At 40.5% G+C, this 20,241-nt stretch overlaps 1 protein-coding gene across 8 annotated transcripts in view; it reads left to right on the top strand.

Annotated features, from left to right (window-relative positions):
- PPFIA3 (PTPRF interacting protein alpha 3) overlaps window positions 1-20,022 on the top strand; it is a 113,769-nt gene extending 93,747 nt beyond the window's left edge. For all 8 annotated transcript variants that reach the window (XM_073656417.1, XM_073656416.1, XM_073656422.1 and 5 more), the window contains 6 exons: window positions 1,317-1,492; window positions 2,574-2,642; window positions 6,223-6,394; window positions 7,630-7,703; window positions 10,490-16,659; window positions 17,525-20,022. In XM_073656417.1, the coding sequence (XP_073512518.1) occupies window positions 1,317-1,492; window positions 2,574-2,642; window positions 6,223-6,394; window positions 7,630-7,688 (476 nt within the window). In that variant the 3' untranslated portion in view covers window positions 7,689-7,703; window positions 10,490-16,659; window positions 17,525-20,022. The remainder of the gene's footprint in view (window positions 1-1,316; window positions 1,493-2,573; window positions 2,643-6,222; window positions 6,395-7,629; window positions 7,704-10,489; window positions 16,660-17,524) is intronic.
- The last annotated feature ends 219 nt before the right edge of the window (window positions 20,023-20,241 follow it).

Genomic DNA, 20,241 nt, shown 5'->3' with positions numbered 1-20,241 from the left:
GAGTAGTGACAAACGTTTACGAATGATCCTGTGAATTGTAGGCATCAGGGGATGGTACGTGTGTACGAAAGGTACTCGTTCAGGTTTGGTAGCTGGGGTATTGGATGGTAGTGTGGTTTGTGCCTATCTTCCTCAGGTTGAAAGGATAGTCTCTATCATAGAATTTGTTTGACATGTCTTTAAGTCCGGAGGGGAGGATAGCTTGATCTGAGACAATTCTGGAGACTCTTTGAATTGTGATCTAGGGAGACTCTTTTTAGTTGATCTATGATAACAACTAGAGTAGTGTAGTAGATGGTTACTCTTATTGGGTTTAGAGTAAAGCTCCATGGCCAAGAACCCATTAGGGTTCTCCAGTACCAATGTGTCAAGAAAAGGTATTTTATGGGGATCATGATTGAGAGAGAATTTAAGCTCTGGTGTCACGGAATTAAGTGTGGAGACAAAGGTGGTGAGTGTTTCGAGTATGCCATACCATATGCAGAAGACATCATCTATGTATCTGAACCAACATTTAGAAAATTGTAGGAAGAGTTCATTGGTGTAGACGTGTTGAACCTCAAGTTCATGTAGGTGTTTGCATGCGCTAGGGCTACATTCGAACCCATTGCGGTGCCACAGGTCTGGAGGTAATAATCGTTGCCAAGTAGAAATAAATTTTCATACAGGACAATGGACAGAAGGTCTAGACATAGTTGGATAGAATTGTTGTGTCTAGGTAGACATAATTTCACTACCTGGGGTTTTCCAAAATCCACCTGGAGTTTTACGCTGCAGAAAAAGTTGTGATAAAATAGACATTTCTTAATTTGTCACAGTTTGCTGCTATGCATTTCTCTCTATGTATTATGAAGGGTGACATCAACATGCCACAGATTTCCGCAGCATTTTTTTTTTGACAGCCTATGGATGAGATTTGATAAAATCGTATCCATTTTGCTACTACTGTACTATGCTGTAGATTTTCCAACCACAAATCTGGATGGAAAACTTACAGCAAATCTACCAAAAACTGGCCAAATTCTCATGTTGGGCAACTTCATATATGGAGTCTATAAATTTCCCAAAATTGGTTGATTGGTCCCATTCATCCACTGCTCTGACAACCTGCTACGATTGCAGCTTGGTGGCCTACTGATGGCCTCCGTGTCTGCCATGTTAAAACCATCGTGAAGCCCAGCCTGTGGCTGAGCTTCATAGAGCCTCAGTTTTACAATACATTGCCAAGGACATAGGTCAAGTCTCAGTGATTACAGGAGAACAACCAGATAATGGTAGATTTTTTATTATTTAGATATTTGGTTCTTCTTTTACAGATGTCATGGTCTGGTCCAATGAACGGGTGATGTGCTGGGTGCAGTCTCTGGGGCTGAAGGAGTACGCCAATAACTTGCATGAGAGCGGAGTTCACGGATCCCTCATTGCATTAGATGACACATTCGACTGTAATGACCTGGCGTTGCTGCTACAGATCCCAACACAGAACACGCAGGTCAGTCTCAAATTAGTCATGTATTTTTTTGGCAAATTATATGAAAAATATTTTCCTGCTGTTTCTTTTTTTTCACCTTTTCAAATTTTGTTATATTCAAAATGTTACAATAGTTAGGGGGTCTATTTTTTAAGTGGTAATTGTTAGAGGACCTGTCACTAACTCAAAAAAGATGAGTTAAATACCTTGTAAAGAATCCCTGACCTCCCATGATTCTGCCATTTTTTTTCCATTTCATGCTGCGTCGCTCCATTGCGGAGATATTCACATTTGTTGCTTTTGGAGCACAGTATGTGGAATTTCTGCTTGTAGTGCAACTGGGCATTTCTACAGAGTCTTCTCTGGGGGCGTGTCACCCCTCCCTCCCAGACTCTGCCAATCACATCCGATCTAGCAGTTTTACATGCTGCCTGAGTTGTGATTGGCAGCATCTGGGGGGGCGGGGTGTAAGTGCACGTCCCCAGAGAAGACTTTGAAGAAACCCCCAGTTGGTCTACAAGCAGAGATTTCTCACACTGAGCTCCAAAAGTAACAAATGTGACTATCTCTGTAATGGAGTGACACAGAGCAAAATGTAAAAAAGCGTTTTACAAGGTGTTTAACTCAATTTATTTGAGCAGTCGACAGGTCCCATGCTGCTTGCAATGCTAAAAAGTCTTTGGTGCAATGGAGAGATTTAGGGCTTTTCCAGTAATAGATAAAACAAGTAAACCGACAAAAGTGAATGAACCCCTATACTCTTATTTCCGGGGATGTTTTTTTTAATATTAGTAGTAATGGTCAATATTATAGTTGTATTGGATTTAATAGAAATAGCGATACAATAATACAGCCGCTCCAAGATCAGTCTCTGCATACTATGGTGGCAGCAATTGGGTACTTCTCCATCCGCCCGTTGGGATGGTGTCTGCCCTCTTCACCTGGACATGACTGAGTCTATTATTTATGGAGTGTACGTCTCCAGGCTCGTCTCCTGTCCACTCTACTGTCTCTGCTTTGTCAGTGCTGTCTTTATCCAGGCGTTAGTAACCCTCTCTCCTTTCTCGGGTGTCTCTACTGACGAGTTGTCTTTCGTTGTTAGGCTCGGCAAGTGCTAGAAAAGGAGTACAGCAATCTCATTACCATGGGGACGGAGCGGCGACTCGACGAGGTCAGCGACTACAATAACCACCATGTCTAATGTAACGGCAGGGGGCTAATATATACATGTATGTAAGCTGTCCGAGGGTCAATGCTCACGTTGGACTCTGTTAAGTTACCATAGGTGGGAAAGTCTATCTATCTATCTATTTATCTATCCCATATCTATCTATCTATCTATCATCTATCTATCTATTATCTATCTATCTATCTATCTATCTATCTATTATCTATCTATCTATCATCTATCTATCTATCATCTATCTATCTATCCCATATCTATCTATCATCTATCTATCTATCTATCTATTATCTATCTATCTATCATCTATCTATCTATCCCATATCTATCTATTATCTATCTATCTATCTTTCTGTCTATTATCTTTCTGTGTATCTATTATCTATCATCTATCTATCTATTATCTATCTATCTATCTATTATCTATCTATCTATCATCTATCTATCTATCATCTATCTATCTATCTATCCCATATCTATCTATTATCTATCTATCTATCTATCTTTCTGTCTATTATCTATCTATTATCTATCTATCTAATATCTATCCAATATCTATCTATGTATATATCTATCTATTATCTGTCTCTCTATCTAATATCCATCTATCTAATATCTATCCAATATCTATATATGTATATATCTATTATCTATCTATTTATCATCTATCTATTATCTATCTACAGTATCTATCTGTGTATCTATTATCTATATATCTATTATCTATCTAGCGATCTATCTATCTATTATCTATCTATATCTAGCTATCTATTATCTGTATATCTATTATCTATCTTTCTATTACCTATCTATCTCTCTATTATCTATCTATCTATCTATCATCTATTTATCATCTATCTATTATCTATCTATCTATCATCTATCTATCTATCATCTATTTATCATCTATCTATTATCTATCTACAGTATCTATCTGTGTATCTATTATCTATATATCTATTATCTATCTATCTATTATCTATCTATCTATTATCTATCTATCTATCTATCTATCTATCTATCTATCTATCTAATATCTATCCAATATCTATCTATGTATATATCTATTTATCTATCTATCATCTATCTATCATCTATTTATCATCTATCTATTATCTATCTACAGTATCTATCTGTGTATCTATTATCTATATATCTATTATCTATCTAGCGATCTATCTATCTATTATCTATCTATATCTAGCTATCTATTATCTGTATATCTATTATCTATCTATCTTTCTATTACCTATCTATCTCTCTATTATCTATCTATCTATGTATCTATCCCATATCTATCTATCTATCTATCTATCTATATCTGTCTAACACCAGTAACTTTTGAGAATTGCAATATTTTACACTCCTGGGAGTGATGGGATTGTGGCGCTGATCTTCCCCTATGAGGAACCATTGATGTCGCTGTGGATCTCTTTCCCCCATGTTATCACTGTTACAGATCGCAACCCCCTTAAAAAAAAAAAAAAAAAAAAGACAATGGCAGTGCCCATGCCGGCTGTGAGACTTAAGGCCCCGTCACACTTAGCGACGCTGCAACGATCCCGACAACGATACGACCTGTCAGGGATCGTTGCTGCGTCGCTATGTGGTCGCTGGTGAGCTGTCAAACAGGCAGGCTCACCAACGATCAGGGGAGCAGCGACATCGTGGAAAGAATCTTTCCACGATGTCCTGCACCGGTTACCAGCCTGCTGAAGCAGGAGCAGGCTGGTAACTATGGTAAACATCGGGTTACTAGGGGCACACGTGCCCCTAGTAACCCGTTGTTTATCATGGCTACCACTCTGCTACGGTGAGCGGGAGGTTACCGCTCACTTTAGCAGGCTCGTAACCTTGATAAACAACGGGTTACTAGGTGCGCGTGTGCCCCTAGTAACCCGATGTTTACCATAGTTACCAGCCTGATCGCTGCTCCCGCTGGTCACACACAGCGATGTGTGCTGACCAGCGGGAGGGCAACGACCAAAAAATGGTCCAGGACACTTTGCAGCGATCAGCGACCTCACAGCAGGGGCCTGATCGCTGCAAAGTGTCACACATAGCGACATCGCTGGTGAGGTCGCTGTTGCGTCACCAAAACCGTGACACAGCAGCGATCTCGCTAGCGATCTCGCTATGTGAGACGGGGGCTTTACGTAGGGAACTAGTTGGACTCCTGTGTATGTTCCTTGCCTGTAGAAACATTCACACTTTGCTTTTGGTGAGCGGACATCTCCTATAAGCTGTCTGTGCACACAAGTTAAAAAAAAACTCCAAAAAGGTTTATTTTGACCATTTCATCCAACCAGTGGATTACAGTCTTATGTGTATGGACAGATCCCTCCGACATGAGTGGGATCCATATAGAATGAAGCTAAAGCTGGGAATGAGTTGTAGAGCAGAGGACGGATGAGGCAGGATGTCTTTCCTCGGTGATGTGCCAGGCCCTGTGCACGGTGGTGCTGCCCGCAGGGGATTCGCTTTGAGTCACTTTCACGGCTGGCTGAGCGCACTTTGAACAGTGACCCATCGCGTGTGACTTGAGTGAGTAGAATGGAGATTATGCCCTGCAGACATCGCCCTGAATGTCGCCAGAGAACTGCAAGGATTAACCTATTACATCCAGAAGAAACTTCTTGTCCCTTTGCCCATTAATAGAATTAATCTAGAGGAAAAGTGTTGTCTTATACTCTTGTCATCCGGCAAGTGCTTATGGACCATAATATAAAAAAGATGTATATATTTTGGGGAATTGCATGATTATCTATTCCAGAAGAGTCAGCAGGACCACAACACCTTTTTATATATGCAGCTTTCAGACAGGCTGCCATTCACATTAACAGAGCTGCATCCCAGGTATCTACTCATTTAAGAGTCTGGAGTGTCCAGGAGCAGGAAAAAAGTCCCTAAGTTTAGAGGTCAATTAAAAATCATGTTCTTTCTAGCTATATTCTATTTTTTTTTCTGATGGGAATAACCCTTTAAGAGGAGATGGGTCCTTAAAGGGGTTATTCTCATGTTCAGAAATGGGTGTTGTTGGAAAGGGTTTGTAAAAACTAGCACTTTTGTAATTTACTGCTTGTTAAAATTTGCAGCCATTCTTGAGATATTCACACTTTTCTTTTTGTTTACATTTCGTTGCCTGGGAGACCGACCACCGTTGCTGTCTAGCTTGTAAGCGCTGTGCTGAAAAATGACTGGGATTAAAAGGTAGCAAGAGTTCGTTCTCCAGCGATCCTGGACCGGCTTCAAAACAAGCTCTTAAACTCAATAGAAAAAAAAAAACTTACATGCACTTTGCATTTTCTGCTGTCTAGCAGCGGTGGTCGGTCTCCTAGGCTACGAGACGTAAACAAAAAGAAAAGTGTTAATACAGTATCTCAAGAACGGCTGAAAAATTTAACAAGCAGTAAATTGCAAAATTGCTTGTTTTTACAAGCTCTATCCGACAATATCCATTCATGAAGACGGAATTTAACCCTTTAAGCTGGCGATGCTCATTGGGTATTCTCTTTAACGGTTGGATGGGGTTTGTTATTGACTTCTCCGATGCTTTGTTACCTTTTAGGACAGTGCCAAGACATTCAGCCGGTCTCCCTCTTGGAGAAAAATGTTCCGTGAAAAGGATCTCCGAGGAGTAAGTCCAGATTCAGCCGAAATGTTGCCGGCGAACTTCCGAACTGCCGCTGTCTCTTCCATTACCTCACCCGCTGTGCAGCTACGGAAGATGCAGTCTGAAGGTAGCGTTATGGGGGAAGTAATATGGGAGGCCGAGCAATGTGATCGCATCAGATATTAAAATTTAGGTACAAGGGGGAAGGTGCTTGTCCTCCTCTTGTATTAAAGGGGGTTTCTGCTCATAGACTTTTAAGGCATGCAAATTACATCTGCTATTCAAGTGTGAATTGTGGAATCCAAACACTGGGACCCCACTGCTCCCAACCCATGACGTCTTTTTAAAAATTCACAATTAATTTAATTGTAAAGTGCTGCGGAATATTTTGGCGCTATATAAATAAAAATTATTATTATTATTAATTAATCAATCAGCTGGAAACACCAAACCCTGCCAACAATGGCGAAAAAAAAAACAGGTGAAGCCGTATAAAATAGAGTTTAAAAATGATGCAAAAATAAAAGAATTATTCTCAAACGTAAACACAAAAAAAGACGCAAGCGCAATAATGAAATGGACCCTATGTTTTAAAGGGGATGTTTAAGAGTAGGCTGAAAGATTAGACAAAAAGATCTGCGTTTTTTACAGAAATAGCACCACCCCTGTCCCTATGTTATTCTTGGTATTGAAGCACAATCCAATTGAAGTAAATACATAGACTGTTAGCTGCTTAAAAAAAATAGTTAAATGCATTGTAAAAATCCCTAAGCTCCCTCGATTCTGCCACTGTTTTCCGTTTTGCTCTGCGTCGTTCCATTGCAGAGATATTCACATTTGTTGCTTTTGGAGCCCAGAATGTGAAATCTCTGCTTGTAGTGCTACTGGGCGTTTCTTCAGAGTCTTCTCTGGGGTGTGCGCTTTACCCCTCCCTTCCGCATGATGCCAATTACAGCCCAGCAGTGTCGGGGACTGCTAGATCAACTGCCGAGCTGTGATTGGCAGCATGCGGGAGGGAAGGGGCAAAGCCCACGCTCCCAGAGAAGACTCTGAAGAAACGTCCAGAGATTTCACATACTGCTCCCGAAAAGAAACAAAAGTGAATATCTCTGCAATGGAGCGACATAGAGCAAAACGGAAAAGTGCCGCTGAATCGGGGGAGCTCTGGGATTTTTACAGAGTGTTGAACTCCCATGTTTTTTGAGCAAGTGATAGGCCCTTTTTAAGAAATGACAAAAGGCCTTGAAATTGGCAAAACCCAGTCATCTGTTATTCAGGAGCCGGTCTGCAGGACATATAATGGAGTTGTTTTTTGGTGTACATTATGCAGTATCTTATAATAAGTTCCATCTATATTTTCAGGAAGCCCCTCCAGCAGCCAGCGAGCAGACAACGTCTCAGTCAGAACCTATTCCTGTTAATGCCGTCTTCATGCGGTGAGTGGGGAGCGAGGGAGGATGGTGTTTCAGAAGGTGTAAAAACATCTTAACTTAGAACCGTGATGGAGAGGAGCTTGTGCCGGAAGTAACTTCATCGACTGCACCCCAAATAGCGGTCTAAGAATTGACCAAGTTCCCCGTACAATCTGAGCAGCTCCTTAGAAAACTGCATGAACGGCAATTCCCTAATTTAATGTATCTTTAGTATTTTGGGAAGTCTTGCAGCAATGTGTGTTAGTATGAGAATATTTATATTCTTGTAATTATTACACTATAGCTAAATATTTAAGAGGTTTGTTCCATCCTGATAGCCCATTTTTATATGCTGGCATATAAAAAAATGTATTTCAGAAAACATTTTCTTTTATTTTTCAGAATAAAAAAGTACAGTTTTGCAATTTTAACACGCTTATCACTGGGGCTATTTTAGACCCATATTTCTCTTTTTTGAGGAAATGCACATGCACATTAGCAGCCATAGGCTATCTTTTATAATGAAGCATCTAATGAGCGTGTGCAAAGGTCATAGTGAAGGGACGCTCAGTTGGGATATCACCTATTATGATTGGTAAATCCTGTGTTGTCAGTTGTGTATAGAGGCTTTTTGCCTAACATTGTGGCCCTGCCTGTGATGATAATGAAAATTCTGAAAAGTCTTTTGTGAAGAACTGGAAGTATTAGTATAAAATAGCCTTAGTGGCCAGTATGAACATGGCAAGATTTCTAATGTGTTTTTTTATATAAATATTTTTAATAATAAACAAAAAATAAAAATAAACGACGCCAAAACTGTTTTTAAATCACACTAGCATAAAAACGTGACCAGTTTTTGCACTTAATTAGGGATGAGCGGACCCTTGGAAGTTTGGGTTCTCGTACTCGACCTAAACTTTATTCAAATGTTCGGTTCGGATACCAGAACTGAACCCTAACCCCATTCAAAACAAACTTCTCTCTCTTTCTCCTCTCTTTCTCTCTCTTTTTCTCTTTCTCTCTCTCTTTTTCTCTTTCTCTCTCTATTTCTCTCTCTTTCTCTCGCTCTCTCTTGCTCTCTCTCTCATTCTCTCTCCTCTCTTTTTCTCTTTCTTTCTCCCTCTCTTTCTTTCTCTCTTTTTCTTCTCTTTTTTTCTCTCTTCTCTCTTTCTCTCTCTTTTTCTCTCTTCCTCTTTCTCTTTCTCTTTCTTTCTCTCCCTCTTTTTATCTTTCTCTCTTTTTCTCTCTCTCTCTCTTTCTCTCGTTTTCTCTCTCTTTCTCCCTCTCTCTTTCTCTCTTCTTTCTTTCTCTCGCTCTCTTTCTCTTTCTCTCTCCTTTCTTTCTCTCTTTTTCTCTTCTTTCTTTCTCTCGCTCTCTCTTGCGCTCTCTCTTGCTCTCTCTCATTCTCTCTCCTCTCTTTCTCTTTTTCTCTTTCTCTCTCTTTCTCTTCTTTCTTTCTCTCGCTCTCTCTTGCTCGCTCTCTTTCTCTCTTTTTCTCTCTTTCTCTCTCTTTCTCTTCTCTCTTTTTCTCTCTTTCTCATTCTCTCTCTTTCTCTCCTCTTTTTCTCTTTCTTTCTCCCTCTCTCTCTTTCTCTCTCTTTTTCTTCTCTTTTTTTCTCTCTTCTCTCTTTCTCTCTCTTTTTCTCTCTCTTCCTCTTTCTCTCTCTCTTTCTTTCGCTCTCTCTTTTTCTCTTTCTCTCTTTCTTTCGCTCTCTTTTTCTCTTTCTCTCTCTCTTTTTATCTTTCTCTCTTTTTCTCTCTCTCTCTTTCTCTCATTTTCTCCCTCTCTCTTTCTCTCTTCTTTCTTTCTCTCGCTCTCTCTCTCTTTCTCTCTCCTCTCTTTCTCTCTTTTTCTCTTCTTTCTTTCTCTCGCTCTCTCTTGCGCTCTCTCTTGCTCTCTCTCTCTCATTCTCTCTCCTCTCTTTCTCTCTTTTTCTCTCTTTCTCTTCTTTCTTTCACTCGCTCTCTCTTGCTCTCTCTCATTCTCTCTCCTCTCTCTCTCTTTTTCTCTCTTTCTCTCTCTTTCTCTTTTCTCTTTTTCTTTCTTCTCTCTTTCTCTCTCTCTCTTTCTATCTCTTTTTCTCTCTCTTTTTCTCTCTCTTTTTCTCTCTCTTTTTCTCTCTCTCTTTCTCTCTCTTTCTCTTCTCTCTTTCTCTCTCCTCTCTTCTCTCTTTTTCTCTCTTCTCTCTCTTTGCAACGGACTTCCCCCAGAACTCCGAACATTGTAGTGGACTTCCAGCGAAAGTCCGTGTTCAGCATTTAGCACCGGACAGCAACTGTTCGATACGAACACCGACCTTTTATCTTTGGGTCCGCTCATCTCTACCCTTAATTTATTCCCACTGTTCCCCTGATTATTTCTTTTTTTTTTTCTTTTAAAATCCGCCATATGATTCCAGAGATATGGGCCTTTTTACTTACTGCATATTTTTATGGTATTAACCACAGGGCTATTGTCACAGGGTCCTCTGGGGCGTGTCTTTAAGCCACTCTGCATACAAGCAACACCCCTTTGGCAAAAACCATAAAAATTTGCACTAAATAAAAAGGCCCATATCTCTGGAACCATATGGCGGATTTAAAAAAAAACAAAAAAAAACAGAATACTCAGGGGAGAAGCGGGAATACAGTAAGAACAAAAACTGCCCACTTTGACAGGTCTTATTTAAACAGTATGTCATTTGCAAGTTCAATTCTGAATATGGCTAGAGATAGTATTCACTATCAGGTAGCCTACATATATAAGTATGTGTGTTTATATGGATTTACTCCCTTGATTTAATTTATTTTCTCTGTATTTTCATCTACAGGTAACATTACTAGGGCAATAAGTTCACTGAGGGCACTTTTACTTTTGACATTCAATCACTTCGCCAAAGGGGCTTGGCCAGTCTGATTCTCATACCCCTCCGACACAGGCACTTTCTGCACACCTGGACACTGTTTGCTGTGTAAAGTTGGGGGGGGTGAACTGAGCAGAGAAGCCCCGAAGAACATTTAAGGAGACCTTATGCTCTGTCCGTGGATCCATGAAATATGGAGGAAGCATGCACTGGAAACTCATCTTCATTATTTCAATTCTTTTCCAGTCTGTCAAGCACTGGGTGGGTCGTTGCAGACCCTTTTTCAGCATTGAGGAGGTTTTGGTCAAGAAGAAACATTCTGAGATAGAAAACCTTGGGTTGGAAGTTGTTGAATAGTTGGGTATGTGACTTAGACTTTCCGGTTTTTGGGGTTTTCGGTTGGGTTCATCTCGAGCTATACAGATTGCAGTCCATTCCCTTTCGGAAATGCTGAAATTTGACTGAAGACTCAGTACAAAGCCATGTTTTACCAGGGGTCTGTGATATCAAAGAGTCCGTGATGATTCGAGACTCAAAAAAAAAAAAACAATGTCCCTGGATGGACGCAGGTGTAGGAGGATCTGATGCCACCCCAACATCACCAGGCTCTTTCCATTCATTCAAGTCTTGTGGCCACAACTTTGCCAGTAGAGCATGGCAACATTTTCGATCGTACTGTCATAAATATTTTTCTTTTTTTTAATTTATTCTTATTTATTCGCTATTTTACTTTATACTGCCAGTCAGCATAGCACTGCACAAAGTAGACAACACGGTCCCAAGAGCTCGGCAGTTTTTTCTTTTGGTTCTCAGACCATCAAACTGGGACTCCCGATCCCACGAAAAATCTAAAAGCTGGTAACCTTACTAGGTTTACAATTTTTCTTTTTTTTTAGGGGGGGGGAGGGGATGAGGAGGTAGGGTCTACAGATTCTTGTTTACAGGTGAAAAAAATAAGAGCCAGTTACATTGAGTGTTTTTTCGTCTCATATGCTATTTTGTGGGTCTGTAAGTGCTCGATATATCCGCAACATTACAAGTTGTTTTTTTTTGTGAAACAAATGCCCTCGTTATTCCATGTGCCATCTCCAAATGGGTTGTTTCGCCGTAAGAGCACACTACAAAATCTCTGGCTCTCCAGCTGTTGCCACCAGGGTTTTTACAACAGCTGGAGACCCACAGGCTGCTGCTAATACCCCACCGCCCGACCCTTATCGTGTAACACATATCAATGAAGATATCTCAAGACGACTGCTCTGTTTGGTCACTGTCGAAGTGGGCAAATGCCTTAAGTCATTAATCAGTTCTTAGGAGGAGATCGACAAAAAAAAGTTGCATTACAGTGTATTTATCTCGTACCAGGTATGTCATACTCTTCTACCGTCAAAGGTAACAAATCAGAAGACCTGATTCCACAAGAAGAACCTCGACCAATGTCCCGTATCGGAAGTAGACCATTTGTGGTTACTGCCTAAACATGTGTCTTTTTTTTGTGTGTCATGACTGTGCCAAATAGAGATGAAATTCTGATGGCAGATGAGGTTGAACCTCATCGCTTTTGGGTGGTGGACATATTAATATATCATTAGTTACAAGCTGTAGCCTGCAACCTCGAAAGAAGAAATGATAAATTTTAGAAAAGGAGATGCGAGATGCCTTCAAGGGTTCTTGGCGGTAGTAAGATGGTCAACCACTAGGCCCATCACTTGGCCAAGAGGTTCGTAGTTGGGTATCGTCTGGGGGAGGTTATACAAAGGCTTTTACAGAAGAATATATTGTATTGGGAAGTGCCTTGCTGACCCATTAAATGTTGCAGAAAGGCAGCTGCTTGTCGATGAGATGTTTTGGGGCCTTTCCTGTGTTTTTATTATTTTTTTTTCCAAAAAGTTTGCTCTTTGGTAGCGAAAGAAGCACAACTCTACATTGACCGTCAGATGTTCTAGTTGTCTTCATGGAGGTCATTCACTCTTGATGGAAAATCCATCTTGATGACAAGAATGGAGGTCCATGGTCTTCGTTCGTAAATGAAAGAAGCCATGAAACTCTTAATGCCAAGACACGGCATACAGAGACGTAGAGTTCATGTGGAGGTAGGTGTTTTTGTTGACACCTTGGTTTGAGAAATTTGAGGCTCTTGGACCCTTACAAATTTTAGGCAAATTTTAAAAGGTTGTCTACGTATTTATTATAGGTAACACTTCCGATTGCACGCAATTATTATTGGTAAAAAAAATATGGCGGAAATGGAAAGGATTCCTGTATTGATAACTAAGGTTTAGTTATCAGATTTGTACCAGATATGACTGAGTGGGCATCTCGTTGGTGTGATTGGGGTTTTCTCATAATTTGCCGTTTGGTGAGTCCATGTCATGGACATGTCCACCAGGACACCTACACCAAGGGTTCAAACTCAGAAGTTTGCATGGCTCTTGTTGACGTCATTGGAGGATATTTTCGCATGCCAAAATGGGCACCAAGACCCAATGTTTCTAGGGACAATAGGAACCTCATAATCTGCATAGATTATGGTCCTATATTTTGGGAAAATCCCTATAAAGGTATGATAATCCCATTGAGTAGAGTTGGTGCGAATCGATTCGCAGGACCTGGTCAATCACCCGCGTTAGTAATCTGTGATCTTTTTACCGCCTCTTACCTGATGACTACCGAGGCTCTTCTTTTCTGCGATGTCACATGTGCATCACGCCGTAGCGATGGTGTCGTGCCAGGCCGGCTAATCTCGGGACTCTCATACTGCGGCCACAGATCACGAATGTCTCCGCTTTGATTTGCACCAACTCTACCAATGTTCTATCAGACGTTGTAGTGCAAGAATCACCAACTTTTACTAGTTAAAGCTAATTCTCCTTTTCGTTTTTTACTTTTACTATAGAATTAAAAGCCATACATGTGTATTTATTTTTTTCTCCGGAATGTTATTCTAGCTAATTATATTATTACATGTTGTACATGATATATTTTTATTTCTGCTTGCCTTTTTATTATGCCTGTTGTGTCCCATATGTAAAGTTATTTTAGCTTTTCGGTTGCACTGGTGGTGCTGGTCGTTCACTCGTCTCTGTGTTTTCGATGGGTTTGAGAATTAAACTAGTTTGGCTTGCATTATTATTTGTAACTTGAGCACTGCTGGGTTTATTTCAGACAATTTTCAGTAAAGCCCTTGAGATTTTAATATGACATTACAGTTTTTGGGTTTTTGGACATAAGACTCTCCATCACATCTTAGGCCTCATTGACTTCAGATTTTTTTTTTTGTATCAGATTTTCATCAGTGTTTGGTCCAAGTGTCCCTTTTCCTCTTATGAAACAAAAATACATATATTAAAAAAATAATAATAATAATTCAAGCTTTCCGCTACAAGAGATAACCAGATCGATCCACGGAGGATCGAGTTCGAGATGAATTTCCTGAAATTCGCAGTTTCACGCGCATTCGAACACTTTGAGATTCGAAAAAAATTAAAACCTTCCTCATCACCATTTCCCACACTGCTGAAGCATCAGAGAGTATCCATCTATGAAGATGGAAATAACCCTTTAAGTATGACTAGGGATAATTACTAAGCCAGACAGAGAGACGAGTGCCTGGCTTCCTAAAAGGGGATCTGTGAACAGATTTTTGCTATGTAATCTGAGAGCAGCATAATATAAGGCAAGAGACCCTGATTCCAGTGATGCGTCACTTACCAGGCTGCTTCTTGTAGTTTTCATAGAATCCCTGTTTTATCTGTAGCAGTGCTCAGAATGCTGAGCTATGTATAACCCCGCCCACACCCCTGATTGGTAGCTTCCTGTGAACATTGTCAGAAAGCTGCCAATCAGTGGTGGGGGCGTGGTTATACAGATTATCTGGACTGCCTGGCACGTGACACCTAGTCCTGCTATGATAATCTCCTGCTGATAAAATACTGATTGTATCAAAACTACATTACGCAGCCTAGTAAATGACACATTGCTGGAATCTGTCTCAGTTGCCCTATATTATGCTGCTTGAAGGTATACAGATACTGCACAGAGCCATAATATAGACTTCACCGCTCCAATAAATGCGCAGACGATACATTCTTACACTTAGGTGCAACCCCTTCTATAGCGCACAGGCTTTGTCCACTCGGCACGACCACTGCTGATATTACAGTTGTCGTTACATTAATAGTGCAAGTTTTTTATTTATTTTTTAATGCCACTTTTTCTTTTTGTAATGGGTTTGTTACTTTACCTACTGTGGTGCTAGAATATGAAATTGCTGCTATTCTCTTCAACCCCCCCCCCCCCCCAGACAAACCAACTGTATTATTTCCTATGCTATTGACTACAGCCTAGAACTTTTTAAAGGGCCCGTCCATTTCCAGAAAAGAATATATTAGCTGTGTTCATAATGGTATTTATAAAAAAAATAAAATAAACTAATATACTTTTATTTTCAAATCATTTCCTAGGTCAGCATGTCATCAGAGAAGTGTGTGAAGGGGGCTGCCTGATTGCTCATTTCAATAGGTAAGCCTGCCACCATTCAGCCTGGCTTACCTATTGAAATGAGCAATCAACCTGCCCACTTCACACACTGCTCTGATCACTTTCTCCAGTGATAGCAGAACATTGGGGCACCAGTGATATAAAAGTAGATTTATACATTGTTTATTACCATAATGTGAACATTTGGGAGCCCATTTGTGTTTTTCTTGGGGTGATTTTTTTTTTCTTTTGTTTTTTACTTAATTTATTATCTGTTTTGCACTTTTTTTTAAAGCTTTTCGCCTCTTCTTTTTTGTGTTTGTGAGTTTGGGCGTTAGCAGACAATTCCAGATGTTTTTTCACTTCAACTTTATTCATCATTTACGACTTTAAAAAAAAAAAAAAAAAAAAAAAGTCGTCGGCCTATTTTTTTATAGACATTCTTAAAGGACCGTGCCACTTCTTACTATAAAAAAGACACAAAATAAACAAAAGAGCCCCTCCAAAAAAAAAAAAAAAAAGCATCTTTGAATTTTTGCTAAATTTATCAAACGTTATCTTGATGAATTTGGAGTAAAATCCATCAGCGCCCCAAAAAATGACAAGACACAAAAGTGAGGTAAGAGGAACAAAAATGATGAATTGGGGCTTAAAAGTCTATTTTAAGCCTGCTACTCCAATTTTAAAAATTTTAAAGGGGATCTGTCAGCAGGTATTTTATATGTCATCTGAGTTCAGCATGATATAGGGACAGAGGCCCTGATTCCAGCGATGTGTCACTTGCTCATCTTCATGCTGTTTTGATACAAATCACAGTTTTCTCTACTGCTGATCTAGCAGAGCTCAAACACTGAGCTCTGTATAACCCCGCCCACACCACTGATTGGCTGCTAATCAGTGTTGGGGGCGGGGTTGTACAGAGCAGTTGACTAGGAGGCACAAGACACCTAGTCCTGTAGTGATAATCTCCTGCTGATAATGATTTTATTGAAACAGCCTAGTAAGTGACAAATTGCTGAAATCAGGGTCTCCACCCCTACATCATGCTGCTCCCAGATTACATAGCAAACATTTGCTGACAGATTCCCTTTATTAAACTAACTAAAGGATAGAGAGATGCAGAGATCTTGAAAATTATGAGAATTCGAAGTGCAAAATACATGACCATTGCGTAACCTTTAAGTATACAGCTTCTTTTTATCACTCCATTAATTTGATTGATTACCAGTAATGCCAACCTATCCTCTTTTCATTTCCTTTTTATTGTCATCGGAAAGAGCGCCACCTTAGTCCGTGGGTTGCATCTGGTATTACATTTCAGTACAGTGAATAACATAAGCCATGGATCTATTTCCGCCACCCTAATCCATAGTTGCTAATATCATTTCAGAATTTTATGCCTGTAAGAAATTTCCTCCTTTTCTTCACAGTGTCCCTTTAGTCCCATATTCAGCGATCATTTTTTTTTTTTTTCAAATATCAAATGGCGAACGGCTCATTTTATATATCTATAGGCGACCATTCCTAAAATCATCTTATCCTTCCAGGGTTTGCTCAACATATAGCACCACCCTTGTTTGATGGCAATGTCTGGAATTGCACCTGAGTGACTTTAGGCTACATAACTTGTTGATATTGAGACACAGATAAAAATCTATAAGGCTGAGTTCACACGATGCGTTTTTCATGCGTTTCCGCGGCGTTTTTGCAGTTGCGTAAACGCCGCGGAAACGCATGAAAAACGCATGGTAGAAGGGCAGCAATGTTCCCCAATGGAAATCCGCATGTGCTGTGCCCATGATGCGGATTTTTCCGCAGCGTAAACGTTGCGGTCAAAAATCCGCAGCATGTCAATTAATTTTGCGGAAACGCTGCTCTTTTGCCGCCATTGACTTGCATTAGACCGCATGGAATCCGCATCACTGTATATGTTGATGCGCTTTTCATGCGGTCTAATGTGCGGATGGTACCCGGGTGTGGATGAGAGGACTCTCATCCAGACCCAGGTACCATTAAAAAAAAAAGAATAAAATAAAAAATATATATATTCTCACCTTCTGACGGCCCGCGCTGCGTCCTGCCGGCTTCCCGGGCACTTCGCGGTTGAATGAAGGACCTTCGCTGACGTCAGAGTCATGTGACGGGTCACGTGACGCTGACGTCGGAAGGTCCTACAGTCTTCACTGCCGGCAGCCGGGACCGATGAAGCAGGACACCGGGGGCCATCAGATGGTAACGTATAGATTTATTTTTTATTTTTTGACATCACACACTATATAAATCCATGCCGGTGGCATGTATTTATATAGTGTGAAGTTGACAAGTACTTTCCAAGTAATGCTAAAATCGCTTGGGAAGCGCTTGTCAACCCGCATGCGGAAATGAAAGTGAAGACCGCTTCATTTCCGCATGTCCCTGGCAGGAAACCGCATGTACAATCCGCATGCGTTTTTTCCTGCCAGAGAGATGCAGAAACGCTCAGGAAAAAATCCTGAGCATTTCTGCATCGTGTGCACATACCCTAAGGGCTTTTCGCAGAGGGGGGGGGCCAAAACTAAAAATTTATAATTCTTGTCAGAACTGCCAAAAAGTTTTTGGTAAAGGGTGGCATGGGGAAAAAATTCTAAAAAAAAAAAAATTGTATATTCACTTTAAATGATTGTATCTTTACAAACGAGTGTAGAAATGCCTTACATTGGTCGGATGTTTGTGTGTACCATGATTCTTGTGTATAAATTGTGTAGATACGGCGGGGGTTAAAAGGACAATTACACATATCTATATATAGGAATATATTCCAGTTTAGTAACAATGGTTGTGTCTTAAAATTAGAAAATATGAAATAAAAAGTTTTTCGTTTTTTTTTAAATGTGGAAATAAGTTCATTAAAGGGAAAAAAAAAATGCCATAGGATTACCGTGGTCTGTGAAGTCGCTTCCATGACATTTACTATGATGATCCTTTTATTTTAGGGTCTAAAATGTGTTATTTTTGTGTAATTAAAGACTATAAAGCATTAGTTTACCTGTTGACTACTCATTTTCTGCTTCGAGTCTGTTATGTTGGCGGTCTTCTGCAAACGTTGGCGGCCTTCTGCTAACGATTGCGGTCTTCGGCTAACGTTGGCGGTCTTCTGTTAGCGCCGACCATTATAGTAGTCACGGAGGGCTCATTTTGTGGTTGAAGTGACGTTGGCGTTCTTCGGCTAACGTTGACGGTCTTCGGCTAACGTTGGCTGTCTTCGCCTAACGTTGACAGTCTTCGGCTAACGTTGGCTGTCTTCGGCTAACGTTGACGGTCTTCAGCTAACTTTGGCTGTCTTCGGCTAACGTTGGCTGTCTTCGGCTAACATTGACGGTCTTTGGCTAACGTTGGGTGTCTTCGGCTAACGTTGGCTGTCTTCGGCTAACGTTGGCTGTCTTCGGCTAACGTTGGCTGTCTTTGGCTAACGTTGGCGTTCTTCCGTTAGCACTGGCCATTACAGTAGTCATGGAGGGCTCATTTTGTGGTTGAACTGCTGTAAGGAAATGTATAGGATGGATATACAAAGCTAAGATATGGCGGGCTATTTGTTGTGGAGTTCACGCTGTAGGACCTCCTTAGCCACACTTGACATTCAAGGATGTAGGACCTCCTTAGCCGCGCTTGACATTCGAGGCTGTAGGATCTCCATAGCCGCGCTTGACATTCAAGGGAACAAAGTAGTCAATAAAGAATTAATTTTGACACCTTAAAGGTGTGATAAATGTATAATCGCGACCCTCACTGACTCCAATAACGGGGGTCTGAAAGTGACCTGTATGAATAAAATGGTAGTGAGCATGTGCGACCACCACTCCTACAGACAGTGGTCACACATGCTCACTAATACTCTATTCCCAGAGGGCAGTTTGGGATCCTCATTCTGATGATCGGTAATCATAAACGTATCGCCTATCTTCTAGATGGGTGATTCATGTGGATTATAGGACAACCTCTTTAAGGCTATGTCTGAGCCTCCGTTGCAGACACCTGTAGCATGCGGCACTATTTTTTTCTGGAAACTCGACAGACCCTATTATAATCAGTGAGGTCTGCCTGGCTTAGCAGTGTAAGGACCTCAATAAACAGCTCCCCATCTCTTAACTCTCTGAAAGGCACATTCAGATGTCCAATAAAGGACCGCAATGCACAAACTCGCCAGGGGTCTCCCGACCCAAGAGTGACCTTCATATATTTCTATGAGGCTGTCACGCTCGGTTTGGAAGAGCCGCCAGCCAGTCCGAGCATTGCAGTCCGATTTTATACGGCTGTTTGACTGCACCCTCAGAGTGACTCGGGTGGTGTTTTTCTGTTTTGAGTGCAGTGGCCCCTTAAAATGTCTGTTTTTAGCTCCCTAGAGAACAGATTTGACTATGAGGTTGTATGGGATTAGAAAGAATTTATTTTTTGCTTTGAATATATCATTAATTTTATCCATGGTTCTGCAGCTTCGTTTCATTGAGCTGCAATACCATGCACAGCCACTAGGCAAAGGTGGCGCTGTTTCTGCAAAAAATTAATTTTTTTTTTTTTTTTTTTTACAGTCTCATACAACCCTTTAGGAAGTAAAAAAAATGTAGATTAAGGTGGAATTAGTATCAGGTTTTCAGTCTGAATAATAATTAACGACTTATCTGTCTTCTGTGTCATTGTCCTTTTAGTGAGTCCTGTAACAAAAAATATTTGTTTTTTTGGGAAAAAAAGTGGTTTGCAATAGTTCAAGCCTGGCAGCTTACAAAAAAAAAAGTCCTTACTATTAATGACGTATCGATAATGTACAGAAGTGTAATAACCCCCCTCATTATCATTACCACATCAAATACCTCCGCTGCTGCTTGCTGCCATCACAATTCACGCAATAAAGGTTTGGTACGGTGATGCACTGCAATGCTGTTGTATAGGTGCTGGCTTCTCACATTCCTCCCTCCGATTTTGGCACCTGCCTCTATATCTTTTATTGTTAAAAAAACTAATAATAATAAAAAAATAATAATAAAAAAAAATGCGTCTCCTAAATTATAGGCGCCTCCATTCATTCGTTCTTTTTCATAGACCTGGAAAATATGAGGGCGGGGGGAGGGAAATGTGGGGATTCTGTATAATTGCAGTCAAGTTATTCTTGTGGAATGTTGCCCCTTCCCGCAGGGCATGGGGGGGTGCCGCCAGTTGTATAATAAATGCTGTATTTATTTGTATATCTTACGTCGTGTTGATAGGTGTAA

Source organism: Phyllobates terribilis, unplaced genomic scaffold, assembly GCF_046119375.1.
Source record: "Phyllobates terribilis strain yellow unplaced genomic scaffold, ASM4611937v1 Scaffold_12__6_contigs__length_324123572, whole genome shotgun sequence".
Classification (NCBI taxonomy): domain Eukaryota; kingdom Metazoa; phylum Chordata; class Amphibia; order Anura; family Dendrobatidae; genus Phyllobates; species Phyllobates terribilis.
This window is presented reverse-complemented; position numbering and strand designations above follow the sequence as displayed.